Source organism: Lagopus leucura, unplaced genomic scaffold, assembly GCF_019238085.1.
Source record: "Lagopus leucura isolate 7727_CA_CO unplaced genomic scaffold, USGS_WTPT01 Super-Scaffold_100017, whole genome shotgun sequence".
NCBI classification, from domain to species: domain Eukaryota; kingdom Metazoa; phylum Chordata; class Aves; order Galliformes; family Phasianidae; genus Lagopus; species Lagopus leucura.
The window spans coordinates 14,833,930-14,854,602 of record NW_024962271.1 but is presented as its reverse complement, the minus strand read 5'-3'; the positions used below and the strand labels follow the sequence as shown (position 1 = coordinate 14,854,602).

The 20,673-nt window shown below is 51.8% G+C and overlaps 3 protein-coding genes and 1 long non-coding RNA gene across 12 annotated transcripts; 1 reads left to right on the top strand and 3 right to left on the bottom strand.

The window, feature by feature from the left end:
- Positions 1-192: 192 nt before the first annotated feature.
- LOC122183348 lies at positions 193-2,710 on the top strand. The gene is made up of 3 exons (XR_006180241.1): positions 193-248; positions 636-727; positions 1,310-2,710. It is a non-coding gene; the product is annotated as an uncharacterized LOC122183348 (long non-coding RNA).
- Positions 1,847-6,982, bottom strand: GFOD2 (glucose-fructose oxidoreductase domain containing 2). Of its 3 annotated transcripts, none has more exons than XM_042877233.1 (2): positions 6,664-6,982; positions 1,847-4,012 (listed from the first exon to the last, which is right to left on the bottom strand). In XM_042877233.1, exons 1-2 carry the CDS (start codon positions 6,917-6,919, stop codon positions 3,114-3,116), a joined length of 1,155 nt encoding a protein of 384 aa, XP_042733167.1. In that variant the 5' UTR covers positions 6,920-6,982; the 3' UTR covers positions 1,847-3,113. The 3 variants fall into 3 exon arrangements, with proteins under 3 accessions (XP_042733167.1, XP_042733169.1, XP_042733168.1); XM_042877235.1 differs by having other exon boundaries at positions 6,603-6,685; XM_042877234.1 differs by lacking the exon at positions 6,664-6,982 and adding an exon at positions 5,686-6,293.
- A 1,006-nt stretch (positions 6,983-7,988) lies between these two features.
- LOC122183313 lies at positions 7,989-15,890 on the bottom strand. Of its 7 annotated transcripts, none has more exons than XM_042877186.1 (7): positions 11,289-15,890; positions 10,550-10,837; positions 10,146-10,367; positions 10,026-10,073; positions 9,588-9,934; positions 9,220-9,379; positions 7,989-9,140 (listed from the first exon to the last, which is right to left on the bottom strand). In XM_042877186.1, exons 1-6 carry the CDS (start codon positions 11,347-11,349, stop codon positions 9,257-9,259), a joined length of 1,089 nt encoding a protein of 362 aa, XP_042733120.1. In that variant the 5' UTR covers positions 11,350-15,890; the 3' UTR covers positions 7,989-9,140; positions 9,220-9,256. The 7 variants fall into 7 exon arrangements, with proteins under 7 accessions (XP_042733120.1, XP_042733121.1, XP_042733115.1 ...); XM_042877187.1 differs by having other exon boundaries at positions 7,989-9,379; positions 9,588-9,634; positions 9,821-9,934; XM_042877181.1 differs by having other exon boundaries at positions 7,989-9,379; positions 11,289-11,572; positions 12,195-15,890.
- A 59-nt stretch (positions 15,891-15,949) lies between these two features.
- On the bottom strand, positions 15,950-20,629 carry CIAPIN1 (cytokine induced apoptosis inhibitor 1). The gene is made up of 8 exons (XM_042877189.1): positions 20,348-20,629; positions 19,420-19,572; positions 18,582-18,658; positions 18,011-18,179; positions 17,748-17,821; positions 17,316-17,431; positions 16,723-16,792; positions 15,950-16,146 (listed from the first exon to the last, which is right to left on the bottom strand). Exons 1-8 carry the CDS (start codon positions 20,502-20,504, stop codon positions 16,036-16,038), a joined length of 927 nt encoding a protein of 308 aa, XP_042733123.1. The 5' UTR covers positions 20,505-20,629; the 3' UTR covers positions 15,950-16,035.
- Positions 20,630-20,673: the final 44 nt, after the last annotated feature.

Genomic DNA, 20,673 nt, shown 5'->3' with positions numbered 1-20,673 from the left:
CGAGTCTCCTTCGGGAGCCGGCTCGGTGCCGCAGGGATCGCTGTGCGTCGGTTCAGCCGCACGGCCCTGCCCCAACCCGTTCCTGTCCCGCAGGACCCACCTGCGCGCGTTGCCGCAGCCCGATTTGCAGCATCCCGCCGCCGAGGGCGATGCCGGCCCCGCTGCCGAGCTGCAGGGAAAGAGCAAGAAGAGGAAAAGCACAAGCGACACGCAGCCGCGCAAAAAGGTCCCGCCTCGGGATGCGCTGGGTGAGCATCCATAGGGGAACGGCCCTCGTGCTGCTCCCAGAGATGGCAGCGTGCCCGCGGCTGGGCTGATGGTGGGGGCTGCGCACGGCTGGATGCTCAGCCGGGCACTGTGATGCTTGGGCAGACCTGTCCTCCCTCAGCTGCTCTCGTGTCACCGGGCTGAGGCTGCAGATCCCCAGCTAAGGGGCACCTACTGCAGATGTCCACCTTCCTGGCTCCGGTGCTGGTTGGGGTAATGCCCTTCCCTCTCCTCTCAGGACTACTGCTGGGACTGAAGCTTTGGCACACGGGGTTTGTCAATTCTGCCCTTTTCTCAGGGCAGGAGGTTGGATCTCAATGGTCTTTAAGGTCCCTTCCGAACTAAGCCACTCTGGGATTCCCCTCCAGGGCGGCTGCCGCGGCTGCGCCCCTTGTATCAGTACATCAACCTCAGCACGGAGCTGATGCGCCCAGCAGAAGAGGAGGCTCAGCACCAGCAGGTAGGGCAGCTGCTCCAGAGCTGCAGAGAGAGCTCCACCAAGGTTCAGTGAGCAGGCTGGATGGTTGGGAGCCTCTCTGAGAAGATGCGAGGCCAGGCACTGGGCACGCTGTGCCAACCAGGCCACCTCAGGGGGGCAATAGCTTGCCAGCAGGTCATGGCAACAGGGAGGGACCAGAGATGTGCAGGACTCCGTAGTTCAGCGCCCCAGAGATGGAGGCTTTGCCCTTCTGTCACTCTGGGTTTTCCCAGAGGCCCAGCCTGCCCACTGCAGGTCTGTGAGGGAGGCACAAAGGAGGTTTCCCAGTTCAGGGAGAACAGCTTCAAAACATCCAGAACCAGGCAGGAACAAAGTCAGATTGAGTCAGAGTGAATGAAGGCAGCCACTCTTCCAGGTGAGCTCAGGAGACATTTTCTCACCTGCTTTACATAGCACATAGACAAAACAGACAGGAGATGCTCAGAGCTAGAGCAGGAACAGCAATCCTCTACCGGGAAAGCATTGGAGGAAGATGCAGAACTTCCACTGGTGCACCTGCTGGGAACAGTGTGTAATTTACACCCATCTGCTTTCTTCCTTCAGCCCACAGCTGATGAGTGCTCAGAGCCAAGGACCAGCTGAGTTCCCACCCTTTAGAAAAGCACGTCAGTACATTTCTTTCTGTCAGTTTGAAACTATTTTGAAAGGAAATAAATACCTGAAGGTAAATGCCTCATTTAGAAACTGAGCAAAGAACCCAGCAAACCCATGAAGATTCTGCTCCTCAGCTTGCACCTTCCAGCAATTTCTACAACCAGACAGGCAGAAAAAGATCTCATTCATCACAACAGTCAGTGTGGGAGGCCCACGATAGACAGGGTGTCTCTAGAGCCAGTGACTCCAGAACAGCTTTAGAATGAGAGAAAAAGCAAAGAGGTGGGCACAGCTCCGTGCTGTCCAAGCAAAGGGAGCTGCCATCCTTTTCTCACCAATGGGGAAAGCGAGTCCTGTCAGAAGATCCATCTCCTACTTTGTCACACCAAGTGATCAGCCCCAGCTGGAAGCTCTGTCATGGAGGCTTCAGCTCAGCCAAATCACACGCAAGCACCCAGCTACATGAAGAACACCCTGAACAAACAATCTATTTTTTCGTTTATTTCTGTAGAAAACAAGTCAGACACTTGTCAGGAAGGACCAGCTTATGAAACAGTGGTTTGCGTGTTAACGTACATAAATACACAGGGTTACCATCTGAGTGGGAAATACATTAAAAAAAGCTTTCAAGTACACAAAGTACATGTCATACAATTGTACTGTCCCTATCACATACCTGCCTCAGAGAGAAACTCTTCTCCAAATGAACAGACTGCCACCCACCAGCTGCCAACAGCCACGAGCTGCAGGAGGGCAGGCAGCACCAGAGGGCTGATATCCAGCGTCTGAGGTTCAGGGCAGACTCCTCAGCTATCAGCATGTGTAGTGTGACAGCTTCCCAGCCAGCACATAGGAGAGCTGCAAGAGGTAGGCAAGACCTCCTGACCTCCACCATCAGATACGTGGAAGGTTAAGGTTTTACAGCTTCATTGGCAACGACATCCTGAGCCTCATCTGCGAGCCTGGGAGGAGTTCAGGAAGCCACAGAAGTGAGGAGGTGGCCCTGCAGTCACAGCTCTGCTGCTGCCAGGCTGTAAACACAACCGGTGGACGTGGAGCTCATGCAGAAAGGCTGCTGGATGCAGTCAGTGTCACGAGTCGAAGGAATAATGTCTGCAGATATGGGAGGAAAGCACAAAGCATCACAGCCTTCCCCAGCACCATCAGCTGGGATCTCACAGCATCCTTTAAACAACACACTGGTTTCAATTAATTTGAAAGACATTTGCGGTATGCAGAAAGCCAACGGCCAATTCTTATTCTACAAACTTTACTGTATTCCTTCTGGTCTTTGTCCTATGGCAGTTCAGAGATGTGTTACATCCCTAAACTCTTTAATAAAGTGTTACTGAGGAGTAAAACTAAATCCGATTGCAGGAGAGAAAGCAAAGGTGTCTGAGCAACAGATGCTCCCAGACCCTGCTCTTCTCACCCTCACTTTAGGACTGACAAAACAAGAGGGGCCGTGTCCCCTCTCCAGCCATGCAGTGGCACAGATCCCATGCTTCACTTCACTACTGCGAGTGCAAAGGGCAATTCAAGTTTTCCCAAGTCTCCAAGACAAGAATTAAACACTTGTGAAAACGGAACGTCTTAAACCGGAACTGTTTCCATCAGAACAGGACATTATTTTACACGCTTAAAAAAACAACAAGAAACTCAAATTATTAAATAGGAATCTTAAAAACCAGAGAGGATTTGTACAGCTGCAGCTGGAAGCATTCACCGTCCTATCTTCCCAAAGCAGCAACGCTCACACGTTGTTCCTTTGCAGCGCCTCACACAGGTTTTGGTTGGCGTCTGGTTCCTCCACCATGACCTCCACAGCCTCCCACTCCCCCGACCTGCTGGATTTCTTAATGGCCTCCACCACGCTCTGCATGTACAAGCCATCTTCAAAAGATGCTGCCATAGAGACGGGCTGGTGATCCCACGTCCGGCGATCTTCCTGCTCTTGGAAAGACTGCCGCAGCGCTTGCACCATGTACACCGTTCCCTTCAGGTAGAGCAGCGGGATGTCTTTCAAGCCCTTGTCCAAAAGGCCTTTGTTGACAGTCAGAGAGTCAGTGAACAGCAGTTCTTCTTGCAGCGCTGTGTTCTTCTGCCCATACAAGTCCGTGCCGCGCGCTACGAGGCGCCCGCTGGACCCCACCACCATCACCTCGTGAACGAACGATCCGGGCATGTTGAAGTTGAGAGTCACGGTGCAACAGACGCCCTCGCTCATCAGCATCTGGAAGAAGCAGAAGTCATCGCCGGTGACGTGGCGGATCCCGCTGATGGCCGTGTTCTGCTTCACAAAAGTCTTGAGCAGGCCGTGGACCTTCTGCGCCCTCCTGCCGACGAGGTGGCTCAGCAGGTCGATGATGTACGTGCCCATGGTGTGCAGGCCGCCCCCCCCCATCAGCTCGTCGCAGATCCAGCTGTACTTGTGGCTGAGCAGGCTGCCCCCGTAAACCCGCACGTCGCAGATCAGCACGTTGCCCACGTAGCGCTCTTCTATCAGCTGCTTCATCTTCACAAAGGCAGGCAAGAAACGGAGGACGTTGCCGACGATGCTCATCAGCTTGGGGTAATACCTGGCGGCTGTGACCATCCTGAAGGCGTCCACGGAGGTAGCAGCTTTCTCACAGATCACGTTCTTCCCTATTCCTGCAACACAAACACCAAAAAACGGCAAGAAATGCTGACGAGCCCCCAAGGTTGCCAGGAAGCTGCAGTTTTTAGGCTTTCAGAAGCAAAGATCTGGGAACTAAAATAGGAACGCTAATTGCGGCAAGACTCCAAGCGCTTCCAAAATGCTCAGAGCTGACAAACACCCACAGAGCTCCAAATAAAGAGAGGAGTTTTACATCACGGCAGATGAACTCCGACAGGTCTTTATGCCACTGAAGTGCTGCAGCTATAAAACCATTGGAATGGCTGTGCAGCAAGAGGAAAAAAAAATATCATCATGGAGATAAATGCACTCGAAACGAGCGGAGGCTTCATTTTGTATTTTACCATCGCTATGAATTTATTAACAGATTGATAGAAACTGAAGGTACTTGGTGGCCTGTGCACAGAATACAAAACTGTAACAGAAGGGAGTTTAAGGTTAGATGTCAGGAAAGAAGTTTTAACTCAGGAGGTGGTGAGGCACTGGAACAGGCTGCCCAGTGAGCTGTGGGATCCCATCCCTGGAGACATTCAAGGCCAGGTAGGCCTGGGGCAGCCTGAGCTGGTGGCTGGCAACTCTGCCACAGACTGGCTGGCCTTTACAGTCCCCTCCAGCCTAAGCCATGCTGTGATTTTTCCTTAAAGTGTCTGGTATGATGCTGTGTTTTGGTTTTAGAAGAAGAAGAACACCTGGTATCATCCAACAGGCACACTGGGAAGGGGTGGGGAGACGGAGGCACACACAAGGTGCCCCATGCAGCCGTCATGGCAGCCCTCAGCATCTTCTCCACACACAGCTCAGAGCAAACTTCTCAGTGCAGACCATAGAAACCCTCCTAGGACACCAGAAGAGTCAGTCTTACTCCCCAAGACCTTTCTTATGTTTGTCCTTATCCAGAGTCAGCTTGGTCTAATGAAACCCACTCCTCAGCTTTGTCTCTCTTAGCACAAGTTGTAACACTGACTCCAACCACTAAAGCCATCTACCTTCTGTAAATACATCCATGCCATGGGATGGAAGCCCCAGCTCTTGATTCCCCTTAGTAATGCACCCAAGGCTGCACCCAATGCCCAACTAAACCACTGGCTGAAGCAGCAGAGCATTGCTGCGTCCACTGTACGACACTGGGAGCATCCAAGGAGCCTTCACAAACAAGCAGCTGTTGGTTAGCAGCCTCTCAACAAATGGAAGCTCATTCCAAAACGCATTCCTTCGTGTCACGTCTTGTTTGCATGTGGTTTGGAAAGGCTTCTGTGCTACCGATCACAGAGATGGGAAGCACAACATGCAAAGAGCACAGCACGCTTGTTTACCCTGTTTCAAGAACAGGAAACGTGTGTTTGTCCCAGGACAGAGCAATGATAAGAGCCCTTTCTGACTCCTTCCTCCACAATTAACATATCCATGCTATAATCTGCAGGGACTCCACGCAACCAGAGAGCCAAATAATCTCCTCTGGAAAGTAAGCAATGTAAATCAAGAGAGATCAGTGGAAAGTTCCTCTGCAGCCAATCCAGGAGGCACCACGAGGCTGGGCTGCAGATTGGGCTCCCTATGTGAAGCATTACCCACCCTGGAGAGATGGCTTCTGATGCTCTGCCTGCTAAGCCTTGCAGCACACATCACACACCACGTCCCCTCAGCCTGAACTCAGCCCCAGGCTCACCTCACACTGAGGTGCGTGCATTTCAGCTGCGGGCCATCCACCACAAAGCTGGCATTTTAGTTCCTCTGAGATCAAAAGAAACACAAATTTTAGAAGAGCTTCTTGCTTTGCCTGTTATGGAGATAAACCATAGGATTACACTCATCTTCATTTGAATTACGTTCTGGGCTTTGATCTGGTTCACCAACTCAGTTCAGGCTTACTCCTTTACCCCTACCACGCCAGGGCTGTACCCAGGCTTGTGTACAAATGTCTGTCAGTAATTAACTTAAGCAAACAGCACAGCCTGGAAGCCACTAAAACACCAACCTATTATCATCAATCATTCACAGCCAAGACTTTCCCGATGACAAACATCACTGTGTTGATCTGAACACTCAGAGAAAACACACTTGCCATCTGCCCATCCTCATTCTGTGTTCCCCCAGTGCACTGAATCACAGCAAGCTAAACAAAACTGGCTCAAGATGTGCGAAGTGAAGAGCAAATCACCCTTTCCTACTTCATCCACAGATTGGGTGGGTAGTGAGAGGAGAAGGGGGAATGGTTTTAAACTGAGATGGGGCAGCTTTAGGTTGGATGTTAGGAGGAAGTTTTTCATCCAGAGGGTGGTGAGGCACTGGAACAGGTTGCCCAAGGAGGCTGTGGATGCCCCATCCCTGCAGGCATTCAAGGCCAGGCTGGATGTGGCTCTGGGCAGCCTGGGCTGCTGGTTGGTGACCCTGCACACAGCAGGGGGTTGGAACCAGATGATCACTGTGGTGCTTTGCAACCCAGGCCGTTCTGTGGTGTGACACTCTATGGTCTGACTCAAAGAGCAGCTTTGAAAAGAAGCAAATCCAACAGCATCAAAACCCCCAAACTTAATGCCTCTCTGCACACTGCAGGCTTCGAGAAATCACCCAACGTAAAATTACCTTAATTACAAAAAATAAAACCAACAGATTTTTTGGTCCAAGCCTAAAGGCGAAAAGGTACCTAAAGCCTTGACAGCAATCTGCCGGGTGAGCGGCGGGGGGATGCTGATGCAAACCAGGTCCACGTCCTGGTGCAGCAGGACGTCGTCGGTGCGGCTGGTGTAGAAGGAGACGCTCATTTCCTGCGCCAGCTGCCTGGCTTCTTCTTCCGTCGTTCCCCACACAGCCTCGACGGAGAAGCCTTCGGCTCGCAGCAGGGGGACGAGGAGGCGGGCGGTGCTGCCGGCCCCGAACACACCCACGCCGGGCAGCTTCATCCTGCGGGGCTCAGGGACGGGGCTCCGCGCGGGCCTGCGAGGGAACGCCGCGCTGCTCCGCGTTCCGCTTCATCCTCGGCCCCTACGGGACGCAAAGCGAGGCGGTCAGCGCCGCGACAGCTCGCACCGAGACGCGTTCGTTCCGCGCGGCGCTCGCTGGTTTCTATTGACGCCTTTCTCCTCGGCGCCCACCGAAAGGACCTTCGGAGGCACCGCACCGCCAGCAACGACAGCGCCCCGCCGATCCCCCCCCCCCCCCCGAGCTGCCCTTACCCGCCGCGGGGGCGCGGAGGACCCCTCCCGCTCCACCTCCGCCCCGCGCATCTCCGGGCCGGGCGCGCTCCCGCGGCGGCGGCCGCTCGCTCCCGGTGCGGCCGGGCCCGCGCAGGCGCGGATGCAGAAGGCCGCGCCGCTGTATGGACCGCGCGTGCCCGAGGCCGCCCAAGGGGCGAGGGGCGGCCACAGAAAATGGCGGCGCCCTAGGCGGCTTCCGAATCTGGGGGAAGTGTGGCCAATCAAGAGGCGCATCAAGGAAGAGAGGCGGGCCTTCTGCAGACGGGCGGCGCCGACAGCCAATTGGAGGGCAGAGCGGCGGCCTGACGGGCAGCTGTAAGTGAGGGCAGAGCCTGTTGTTCTTAAGGGCCACGTGTGGCTGCCAGCTCTGCTCTCCGTGGTGGCCTGGAGGAGACGCACCGGCGCTTCGTTTTCCCTCCTTGCCCCATTTTCATAGAATCATAGAACGGCCTGGGTTGCAAAGGACCACAGTGATCATCTGGTTCAACCCCCTGCTGTGTGCAGGTCACCAACCAGCAGCCCAGGCTGCCCAGAGCCACATCCAGCCTGGCCTCGAATGCCTGCAGGGATGGGGCATCCACAGCCTCCTTGGACAACCTGTTACAGTGCCTCACCACCCTCTGGGTGAAAAACTTCCTCCTAACATCCAACCTAAACCTGCCCTGTCTCACTTTAAAACCATTCCCCCTTGTCCTATCACCATCCACCCTCCTAAACAGCCCCCTCCTGTTTATACGCTCCCCTTTGTGGCACTCCAACACAAGCTGTAGCACTTGTCCAAGGAGGCAGATCTGCTGCCCTTCCCTCACACAGCTGGGAAGCATTTCCCAGTGCTCAGAAGGAACCTCCTCCTAGCCCTGCTGCCGGGGCAGACACACACCAGCACCAATTGCCAGCCACCACCACCAATGCTGGTGTAGCCTGTGCGGATCTCAGTCACACAGCTCACAGGGAACCTCACCCCACCTGGATTTGGGATAACACCACCTCCAGCACCAATTCCCTCAGTGCTGGATACCTTTCTCCATGGTGGTCCCCTTCCCTGGGTAACATAGCAGATCTTCCAAGGATAATCAACATTCCTGAGAGCTATTGTAACTGGTTTAGAGAAGGAGGAAAAGTGAAAGAGAGGCCGAGGAAACAACAGAAAGCATCTCCCATTGCCTCCCAAGGAGATAAACAAAGCATTTGCTTACTCCACAGTTTGGCTCCCAAAGCACAAGGATGGCTGCAGTGCAGAGCACAAACGCCCGATTGCTATCCCAGCCAGCAATTTCATCGTGTTGTAAGCCAAGGCCACACAGCACAGCAAAGTGACAACCTTCATCCAGCACCCAGGGGTGAAAAAAACCACAGCAAACAAAGTAGAAATTGTGAATTAAGATACAAACTGTTGACTAAGAAAAAAGGAAGAGAGAAAATATATTTTAGAGAGAGAGAGAGAGAGAGAGAGAGAAGATGAACACACACACACACACACACATTACGTAGGTCCTGTTGAATTAACTTGATATCCTTATACAACAAGGCCACCTATCTGGTTGACCAAGTGAAGCCAGTCAGCATTCACTTTTTGGGTTTCAGTAAAGCTTTTGACACTGCTTCCTTCCAGACAAAACATCCAGCATAGAGCTAGCAAGAAATATAACGTTATAGGTGAGCAACTGGCTGACTTGCCAGGCTCAGAGAGTGAATGGGGTTCCATCAGGCTGGTGGCCGGTCACTGGTGGGCTTTGGCTGTATCCATCCTGGATCTCTCCACAGCAAATGATGCCTTTGTATCTTTGCTTGTCATTTTTCAGGTGTGTGAATCAGAGCAGAGCCAAATCCATCGCAGCAGATGCTGGACGTGGACACAGCGAGGAAATGAAGAACACTGCTCCAGGGCTCTACCAGCATATCCATCACCCAGTGCACCTGATAAGAGCTAATGCCGGGTTTTCAAGCTATGGCAGCCATATCAGCAGCTGCTTGTCTCTCCTTTCTCACTCTTCCTGCTGACAGACCTTCCCTTTGCAGAGCAGCATGGCCATCCTCAGCTCTCTACTTCTTTTGCAGGGGTTTTATTTCTGTGTACACCACTTCTGAGGCTGCAGGTATTGCCCCTGTCCTTTCAAAGATCAGCTTTGCATACGTCAGGTCCTCAGTCTGAGGCGCTGGGGGAGGCTGTAGAGGAAGACAGCAGTGAGCAGAGCCTTTGGCTCTCTATTCTGCAGTGCCCAGGGACTGGCATAAGTTATTTCCCACTGTCCAGGAGAGCCTGGCTTGTCACAGAGGTTTCTGAAGCCCCGAAGCCCTTTCAGTTAGCATTCACTTGCCAGTGCTTTTTGTTGGAGGGGAGGACATGGCACACGAAAAGCTTTTACTGCCTTACCGTGCTGAGCTGATTCATCTCTGCTGCATGCTTGCTTTCAGGAGATCCTAAAAAAACAAAAAACAAAAACAAAAAAACAAAAACAAAAACAACCCAAAAAACCCCAACATTGAGTGCTGTTATTTTTAATGCACCTGCATGGTCGGGGTTTCCCACAGCTTCTTTTACCCAAGGAGCCCATACAGAAGATGCTCCCCAGCTCCCACAGCCCCACAGCCCAGGCTCAGCCTTACCTTTAGCATCCTTTTGCTTTCTTCTGCACAGGCACACCAAAATACAAAGCAGGAGGAAAAGAGTCACAACCACTAACCCGGGGATGGCGTACAGGTAGATGATTGCTATGAGACCTGAGGAGCACAGGAACACGCGTAAGCTGCTGTCCCCACAGCAGGCTCCAGATTTGGCCTCCAGCTCCGTGCTGGAGCCGTGGTTGCTCACCTTCCTGAATCTGAGGCTCACGGGTCGGAGAAGTCTTGGGGTCAGAGCCTGGAAGCAGGGACACGTGTGAGCACCCAGGCAGAGTCAGTGGCACCCACTGGGGGAAGCAGTGTCACTTACTGGGAGCCATCCCTCGGGTGGCATTTTCAGTGCCTGTGAAGCTTCTGCTGGATACGGTGCACACAATGGGCTCTGCGCTGGCTGCATCCATGCTGCCATGGCTGTCACTGTGATGTGCCTTGCTGTGCTCCAAGCAGTTATCAGGAGGCTCTGGGCATGTCCACCACTTCACGTGCATGGTCTTATTCTCTGTCCAGAGCATGAACCAGCACAGCGGGTTCCCTGCAAGAAATAAAACAGCGAGTGGCTGTACCTTGCAGCAGATACATCCCACCAGCACGTGCTGCTTGCAAAACATGCATGTAATAACTGTGCCCTCCTCCAGCAGCTGCTGCTCCCGAGCCTCTGAGCTGCAGTCACATCCCAACCCACCGCACACAGCCCGCTCCCCATCCCTGGCTCACTCTTGCCACAAGTATCTTTGGCCTTGTGGTTCTTGCATGGGCGGTTCTTTTTTTCAGCAACGGGGCAGGAGGTCTTCATCTTGCACGTGTAATTTCCAGCATGCTTTTCATTCACGCTTGTAAAGGTGAAGTTGGAAGAAACATTTTCCTTGTGTAGAGCAGACCCTGTGTCTTTCTCTGCCTTCTTCTTCTTGCTTAAGGTGTCACACCACACCACCTCCCTGTCAGGGCTGTTTGGCAGACAGTGAAAAGTGAGATCTGACCCTAAGGACACGGAAGTCATTTGTCCTGCAGAAAAAAGAAGCAGGGAGGTTGGGTTCGTACTGTGAAATACCCACATCCTTCTTGTGAGGCCCTGAGGATGCCAGCCCCAGGCAGCAGGCTTACTTCTGCCCCAACCATCTGATGTTCCTGTGGCTGGGCACAGGATGTGGTGAAGGCACTGGTGCCTAAGGGGAGTTAAAAGCTTCTGGAGGAGCACAGGGTGGGCAGAAAAGCAGCTCTGTCCCAAACCTCCTGCAGGTGCATTATTGCTGCACAGATAGAAAAGCTCAAAGCCACAGCAACTTCCCCGCAGGCAGTCTTGGAGGGGCAGGTGCTGCAGCCCTGAGATCCTCTCACACTCCCAACAGAGCTGAGAACAGATGCACCCAGCTGCCTGCCCACAGGCCCCCCCGGCAGCAGCAGTCCTCCACTTCCCCCCTCCCAGGCAGGATGAGGGCACAGCACCTGCACTCACCAGCGGGCGGCCAAGCAAGGAGCAGCAGGGGCAGGATGCCCTTCACCACCAGGATGCTCATGGCTCCTTCTTTGGCCACTGCTCCAGAAGACCTCCAGCATCCAAATCACGTGCAGTGAAGAGGTGGAGGCTGCATCCTCCCAGCACCAGCGCAGGCAGTTCCTTTTTCACACCGAGGCTCACTCTCAGCTAGGGTTCCCAAAGTGAGCTTCTGCCCAGCTTTATCCCCTCGCTCTGCTGCTTGATTCCATCTATGGTCTTGTCTCAGGCACGTGCCCTGGGCTCTGACACAGACACACCACAGCCTGCCACGTGTGCTGCTGGTTCCACCCCACTGCTCCCAGTCCCCAGCACAGAGGGGTGAAATGCACACCCCATGGGCACAGGAGGAAGGACTTCCCCATTCCCCTCACCCCGGAGCCCTTTCCGAGCAGGGGACAGATCCAGCAGAGGAAGTGATTCTCCAGCTGACCATGGGCTGTGTTAACTTTTTGCCAGCAGACGTGGCCTTGGGAGAGCAGCGCTCGCTGTGCTCCCTCCTACCCTCCTCCCAAGTGCCATTTTCTCCCGTTTAGTTTCACAACAGCATCTTACATCAGGCAGTCTTGCCAGAACGACCTGTCCCTTCTCATCTTTCTTCTGTAAGTCTCTGAATATTGTCCCGACACCGTGTCCATCAAGCTGATGTGAACAACAAACTGTCCTGATGGGCACTGAGGTTTGGCCATGGGCAAGCAGTGAGCTCCGACTACCAAGAACCCTGCCTTACGAGCATTGCCAGCAGGCTGCCTTAGTGCCAGAGAGCTGACCCTAAAATGGAGCCCTGAGGAACCCCACCAGTGACTGGCCACCTGCCTGACAGAACCCCATGTGTGATAACCCTTCGGATCTGACCCATCAGCTTACCCTTCTCATTGCAAAATAACTGAGAGAGGTCCTGCAGTGACATCTTAGTACCCTGGGATGAATGCTGGCCTTCTGCTCACCTTCTTGACCTCCTGTTCCTGTACTCTCAGGAGGTGGTACTTAAAAAGTGACCGGGATGCTAAATAGTAAAGGCACAAAATGAGTTAAAACTGAGGAAGACTGCAAAAGGTTCTCTGCTTGTGTAACTGCATCAAAAACAAGAGGAAGGCAAAGAGAAGGCTTAGCCTCTTGCTTAACCAGGAGGAAGAACCACAAAGACGTGACCTGGAGGAAGTGGAAGCATTCAGAATGCTGCCTCCATCTCACACCTGAGCTTGGAGGGGTCCAACAGAGAAGGGGCACACAGGAGCAAGGCAGAGCCAAGAAAGACCCCAATAAAGAAGCATGCAAGACATGGAGTTACTTACCGTGAGAACGTGAGGAACTGGCTGAGATGACCTCTTGAAATCTCAAGGGCTTTGACAAAAGCAAGCAGGAAACACAGGGAACTGCCTTTGCAGATTGACTATTTTAAAATCCAGAACCAAGCCTCAGAATTACAGTTCTCAGAAAGATGCCATCGCACAGGATACATCACATGCACGAGTGCCTAAATGAACGTGGAGTGATAAACACAATGCCCTGCTCCCTGCATGCTGAGAAAGGGACCTCTCCATGGCTAAGAGTGGGAATGGCAATGGGAACGCGTATGGAGTGGAGCAGGGAATGGATCACAGTAGGGAAATCCAGCCAGAGCAAGGGGAAAAAATGAAAAGCAAAGCAAAACAAAAAGCAGGAGGAATGCTCCTGAGGTATGTGTGGTTGGTATGCAAAGAGGAGAGAAAACAGAAGAGAATTTGGGGAAGAAGAACAGAAAGAGAAAGATGGAGGGAAGCAGAGTGGTGAAATGATAAGAGGAGGCAGTAAAAGGGTCAGAAGAGGGAGAGGCTGGGGGAGGAAAATGGCTCCGGCCAAGGAAGCCATTGATTCATAGAATCAAACTCAGTTGGACTGGAAAAGACTTTCAGGATCGATGACTCCAGCCATCAGCCTGACTCACTGAGTCCCAGCACTGCACCACATCCCTCAGTGCATTGTCAACCTGTACCTTAAACACCTCCAGTGGAACTTCACCGCTGCCACGAGCAGCACGTTCCAATGCCTGACTGCACTCTGTGAAGGAAGCGTTTCTTAAAAACCTGTGCACCCAATGCCCTGGAAATGGGGCACAGAACGCTCAGATGCCCTCAAGTTCTGCACAAAGGGCAGCTACAGCAAAGCCATTTCCACGTCCCCAGGACAGCAGTGCCCACCAACAGCCCTAGTGATGCTGGCAGGAGCAGCTGACAGCACTGGGCTTTGCTGTGCACCAGGACCTGGAGCAGGAGAGCCAGAGCACAGCCACTGGAGGGAGGCAGCAGAGCAGAGAAGCCAGCAAAACTCCTCAGGCATGGCTGAGGAGACTGAAAACCTCGCAGCAACAGCAAGCCAGGCAGAAGAGAGACATCCATGCACCCACACCAGGGCCTCTCCCTGCAGATCCATATGCTTGCTGTAGCTCCATGTCCATATCTGCAATGATTGAAGACAGGCAGTGGATTCCCAGGTCTCGCTTCGTACAGCTTGGCAGCTGTCTTCTGTCCATCAGATCGATGGGGTTTTTAATCTGTGGGCAAAGCATCCCACCCACCTGCACAGAATCATAGAATCAAGGCTGGAAAAAAACCACTGAGATCATCCAGGCACCAAGGACCATCCAGGCACCAAGGACCATCCAGGCACCAAGGACCATCCCCACCATGCCCACTGCCCACGGCCCTCAGTGCAGCATCCACCTTCTTCTCAAAAACCTTCAGGCTTTCTAGGGAAGGGGACTAAAGGGATAAATACTCCTCAGAACCAGCTTGATGGCAGTGTAGTCCCACCCAGCAGATATCCACTGCCAAAGTCTGTCCCCATTTGAGGGCCTCTCAGACAGCAAAGACAAGCAGTGCTGTCTGAAGAGATTATACAGTCTTAACCATCATTAACTGAACTCTGCGGTATCTGAAAGTGTTTCCAGATTGTTTAAATTCCAGTCTTGGGAATCATGGTGAAACAAAAGCCTCTGCCACCTCCTCCCTCTCTTATCTTATTTGCCCCTGAAAGGAAAGCAGAGCTCACTTTAAGGTCTGCCTTTACCTGGGACTTTTCCCATTGAAAAACTCAGCTCCTGGCTGGGCAGGCAGGCTCCACCCCCATTGCTCCAGGAGACACAACGTTTCAGGGAGCCCATCTCTTACAATATTCTTGCCCATGAAAGGATTTATACCAACTTCCTCAGTCATATTTCTCCTGATCACAGCAAGATCTTATCTTCCACTGCCAGTGAGGCTGGAAAAAAGCAATCAAATCCTTCAAGTCATTGACATGGAAAGGCTTTTACCTATTTCTTTTGCTTGCAAGATGGGAGCACTCACAGATTTGCTGGACAGGTGGTTTATTGCAGGATTTGAAGCTCCCTGGGAGTCGTTCAGCAAGAACCAGAGACTTGGGAGGAGGGTGAGAAAGGGATGTTGGAGGTCACTCCACCAACCTGGCTCCCAGGTAAGCAGAGTACAGAGTGCACAGCAGCATCTGCCCCTTGATCCACACAGGCTCTGCCCGGCTCAAGAACTCCCTCATGCTCACGTCTCCCTGCCAGCTTTCTCCTCACTCAACCAGAAGTAAGGCTCTTTCTGAAACCTATTTCAAATAAAAAAAAAGTGAATCTCAACGTCTTGATTCTGTTAGGAAGAACGGGGACCATTCAATTTCAAGAATTTCAAGATGCACCCTGCAAGCCAATGTTGAAAGGGTTCCAGAACCCTGATGGCCCCGAGCTCAGGGGAGCGAGCAGAAACCAAGTCAGAGAAGAAACGTGCTTAAAACGCCACTAATAGCAGTTCTAACACAAATGCTTGACTGTTGGTCACATTTATTTTAAGAACAGCTCTTCATCCCAGATCCCTACATGAGTTTATTGTGCAACTGAGGAAGGACAGTGACAAGAATTCGCATCCTGAAGAGCAAGTTGTGTTTTCCTGCTCTCCTTCCCGAGGTGAGAAGCAAGCCTGGCCCAGAGCACCACAAGTTCCCTCATCCTGCACCTGTGAGGATGCTTCAATAGCAGTAAGAATGCAAATAAATAAAGAGTAGTCAGTATCAACCAGAAATTAAGTTATTGCTATGTTCTCACTTACTGGACACTGCAGGTAACTCACTTGATAACCACCAAGAGAGGTGGTGGTCTCAGATTGCCCTTGTGTTTTTGTTGGTCAGAGGCAGGGGAGGACAAGGTTAATTTTCTCCCTGCCTTAAGGGCAGCAGTTCTCTCAAGGGGAGCAAATCTTTGTTGCTGTGATGAAAACAGGAGCCCAGTGTCACCCTGAGAGCTGAGCCACAGCTGCTGATGCACAATGTAAACTAAGGGTAAGGAGCAACGTGGGCTTGGGGAAGTACTGGTGAGGCTCTTAGCATGGCACACAAGGTCAATCTGACACAGCTCCACTTCCCTCTGCTGGTGAGACGTGCTGGGACGGCCAGCATCTCAGTATCGAGTCAAGGCAGCTACAATAAGGCTTAACATTAAGGAGTCTAATACATACAAGACCACTGGCCACCACAGATTATCTCCTAGCCCAAAGTTGATTACGTGTGATGAGCTCACAGCAGTGTCAATCCCTACAGTCCCTCCCCACGAGGAGTATTGGCCAGAGAGCATGAGTTTGAGAGGATGAGGAGAGCTGTACAAAGAGCCTCTGTATCTCAGGCTGATGGCAAAGCAGGGAGGTCCTTTCCAGGACGCTCAGAGATGACTTTCTTAGGCATCGTGCAGCTGGTTCTCTTTCAGCAGGATCTTCTCTCCAGGCTTGAAGGCAGGCATCCCCAGGTAAGGGCAACTGGCACAGCGGAATGCATCCCCCAGGTAGCACTGCCAAGAGACAGGAAAACACTTGTCATCATGGCAACTCTCAGCTCTCTGCTCCCGTTACATGCTTTTTCCACCTAGAGAAACGACCTGCTCCTCAGCATATGCCAGCACAGAAACCACTTCCCTTCCACCTCCTCTGGGCACGTCTTGTTTAGCAGGTAACAGAGCTGGTGCAGGGCACTGCACTCACACACAGGAACCAAGTTTCCAGCCCAGCCCTACAGGAGGGCAGCTCTGCCTAGGCACAGCTGCGTGCTGGGCTTTAGCAGCTCCCTAACTGTACTCCCATAAGGTGATCTTCCCTAAGGAGACCACTGGTGAGCAAGTGAAGCACAGGGTCACTGTCTACTCTGCCTCCTGTGAAGGTGGCACTCGCACTGTAGGCACACAACAAACTGGTGCAGAGCACAGGAGCCGTTCTAAGAGGTGAGATGGTAAAGGCAGAAGCTGTGCAGAAGCAGGCAGTGTTTTAAAAGCAGTAAGCAGCTGCTTTAGTGAGCAGTCATCAGAGAAAACTGTTCTCAGACACAGACTGCACCCTGCAAACCACAATATACAAACAAAATGACTATTTACATTTCCACAGGCAGATTTGGGCTGCGAGCTCTTCTTCTCCTGTTCCAGCTCTTCAGCCAGGCCACACGTGCTGTAGAAAAGAAAGAAGTCACTCGCATCGTTCCGATTTAAAAGCCATGAGTTACAATCCTTGTTCCAAAACTGCTCTCATGCAACAGCCCTCACTTTGCCACACAACACAGCTGGCTCTGGGACTCTCATGCTCTGTACTTTGTTCTCCAATACCAATTTGCAAAACAAGTGTTGAAGCACACTCCTCCAGCTGAAGCAAGAAGGAAATGACTCTAAAGCAGTTAAACCACATAAACTGCTCCTCCTTAAAATCAGTGGGAATAGGATTTTAGTGAAGGCTGCACAAACTGTGTAGCTACCTCCAAGAAGACTGCTGGTCACACCAGTATGGCAGTTTGTAGCAGTTCTGGCACAGCTAGCCAATGCTCACTGTGTTTGGATTTACCTTCAGATAGCCAAGATAAGGAAAACATGAACCAAGTGAATTATGCTTTCCCACAATCTTTTTTAAAAACATCCAACTCTAAGGTTCCATTGCTGTGAGTTAGGAGGCACACTGACATGCTAATCCCAACACTGACCAGTTCTTGCAGGCTTTCTTTTTGCCCTTTTCTTTGCAGGACGGAGCTCTGAGAGAGGCTGGATCTGGCTTTTTCAAATCCTCTGAATCCAACAGCTCATCAGAGTCCAAAAGATCCTGGAATATACCATGGAAGAACACACACAACAAATTGACTTGTCAGTAGGGAATGACATTGCTGTTACATTCACAGAAACACCACTTGCTGTAGCACTAGCACTGCAAACATTCCCTCTCAACAATGCCTTTCCCTCAATTCTCACCACACTTGTGGGCACCCAACACCTCAAACAGCAGCTGAGAAATTTTGCACTGGGGATGCTTTTGTACCTCTTAAGTTGTAAAGCTTCCCAAGAGGAATGACTAAAATTAGCTAGAATAGAAAAGAAGAGAGAAGGAATGACAGCAAGGTCTCACAAAAAAAAATGGATACCATCTCTTCGTCATTCATATCACTGGCAGACAGCGTCCACAGCTTAGCAGTAGCTGGGTCCACAGAGGGCTTTCCTGGATCCAAAACAAAACAAGAAGCAGTAAGTACCCCAGCCACTGCCCCATCTATTTCCAGCAATGAGAGAGTTCAGACAACTTTGGAAAGCCCCACTCCACAGACATTTAGGTAGCACTCCCTACCACAGGGATGCTGGTCACTTCAGAGAAGGGCAATTCCCACGTTCAGCTCACATCACGCCTTACCTGAAGGACTTGTTTTCTTGGCAAAGGATAGTTTGAGTTGACTTGAAGATCCCACTTCAAAATTGGGTTTCCTGCCTTCTATCTGAACAATGAGAAGGTCATTGCCTTGGTAGCCCAAATGCTCTCGGACTGACTGGGCCTCCTCTGCGGTCAGAGGTTCCTTCCGCAGCTGCAATGCAAGATCTTTGGTTACTCTCACACTGAGCCCCCTTATTTCAGTGCCCCATCCACTACTCCTGTGAACACAGATAATCAGTTGTGTCTGGCTCCAGTTGCTTATCCCTCAGAACAGAAGAGAACAGAAGAGTCAGTCCCAGCTGCAGTGCAACACAAAGGGCTGATCAGCATGGAGTGAACCAGCAGACATAACAGAAGACAGGTTCCCTCCTGTCTTCAACCCTAAAGAATAACACCACCTTTGTAGGAAGAAAAGGCCAGGGCAGACAGCATCCATGAACATCCATGGTGAACCAGGGCAGCTAAACACCTTGCTACCCATCAAGTCCTCGTCTACTTTTAGGTAACAGCAGAACTATTGCTTTTATTCTGAAAGCAATCAGTACAAACATACCTCCTTCACTTCCACCAGCCCAGAGAGAGTCAGAGCTGCAGGGAGTTTGGCTGCTGTCTTGATCCCGCTGTTGTTACCTGGAAGACACAAAAGCAGGAAATAGCAAGAAGAACAAGAACAGTGGTCGCTGAAAACCAGATGTGGTGCTTGGAACCTGCAAGAGCAAGAGACCCTTACAAAGTACTCAAACCATAGCTCTAAATCGGGCCCTCTCCAGTAAAAGCAGGAACAGAACAGAGCAGCTTGTTCATTGGAAAAGTGGCTTGAGAACATAAAGGTGGTTCTAGCTCCAGATCTGTTCTACATCCGCCAAAACCTTCCTCAACTCAATTAACATCAATATTAAAAGAAAAACAAACAAACAAACCACACACCAAAACCACAAAACAACAAAATCCCCCAAACACTTTCACATATTGCAATGAACAACTCGTGAATTTTTCAAAGCATAAACTGATAATGATTGCTATATTTAAAACCATAATACTCCAGAGCCTTGCTCTAGTAGGCAATTACTCTCTGTTACTCTATTACTCACTGTTTAACCCAAAATTCATCATGGGCTTCTTCTCTTAGACACCTCTTAATAGTCCCAATTGCACTTTACTGCAAATCCACCAAAATCCCAGCCTGACAGATGTGTTTTCTGGAACAAGACACTCCACCTACTGCAGACTTTACATGTCTTAAACAAGATAAACCCTTTACTTTATTCACGTTAGCACTTCAGGATAACGAAAATCTGTCAGCCAGTGCTCCTGCTGCCTTTCATTTCAGCCTAATTCTTGCAGGAATTCCTTTGCTACCACGAAAGCAAGGCTGATGCAGATTCTCTTACCTGATTCTGTCAGCACGGGTTCTTTCAGGAGGACACGACCCCCAGGCTTCAGTATTCGAGCTATTTCTGCCAGTACCTCTGCACTGTGCTGCGCTGTGCTGCCTGGTACCACACCAGAGAGAATCACATCGAAACTGGACTCCCTGTGAGCCGCTGCAGAGGGAGAGATGAAGACAGTACAATTTTATGCACATACACACTCATAAATATTTGCTTAATGATCAGTTCTGCCTCTTCCCTCATCTCTCGTACCTATGTACAACAGCAGTAACTGGATCACAGAATCATTAAGGTTGGAAAGGGCTCTAAGATGAACTAGTCCAGCTGTCTGCCTACCACCAATACTGCCCACTAACCACGTCCTTAGGTATTACACATCCACATTTCTTGAACACCTCCAGGGATGGTGACTCAGCCACCGCCGTGGGAACCCATGTCAGTGAATCACTGCTCTGAGAAGACGCTTTTTTACTTATAACCAACCTGAACCTCCCCTCAACAACTCCAAGAAATTACTTTCCACCCTATCGCTGTCACCTGGGAGAAAGGCTGGCTCCTCCCCACATCCTCCTGTCAGGACTGCAGATCCATGAGCTCCTCTTCTCCAAACGACCACCCCATTCCCTCAGCCACTCCCACAGCTGTGCTCAGACCCCCTGCAGCTCCGCTCTGTTCTCTGGACAGACTGAGGTGCCCCAAACTGAGCAGCAGTGCTGGCTGAAACACCAGCAGGGAACACACCAGTATTGCTGCACTGCTCTATTGCTGCGCTGCTCTATTGCTGCGCTGCTCTACTGCTGCGCTGCTCTACTGCCAGCTATTAACCACGGCTGCTGCCTGACTTACAAACCAGAGAACACACGAGCTCAGAAAGCAGAACTCCCTTCTCCTTTTAAGGCAGACAGCGAAAAACTGAGGTGGTTCTTACACTGAGACAGCTGGTTAACGTTCTCCACGGCCACACGACCGTCAGCTCCCACCGAGGCCCGGACGGAATCCACCAAGCCCTTCAGCGCTCCCACCGGCGAGGATCCGTCCCATATGACGGCCACGCGCTGCCCTGCGGCGACGCCGAACTCCTCCATCTCCACCTGGCAGAGGAACGAGGCGGGGCGGCAAGAGCCAACCCAGCACCGAAGCGAAGCTCCCGTTCGCCGCCGTCCCGCTCACCTCTACACGCTCGCCCGGCGCCCCCGTCCCGCTCTGACGTCATCACGCACCGCCCCTTGCGTCACCGCCGCTGCCCGCTTCCAA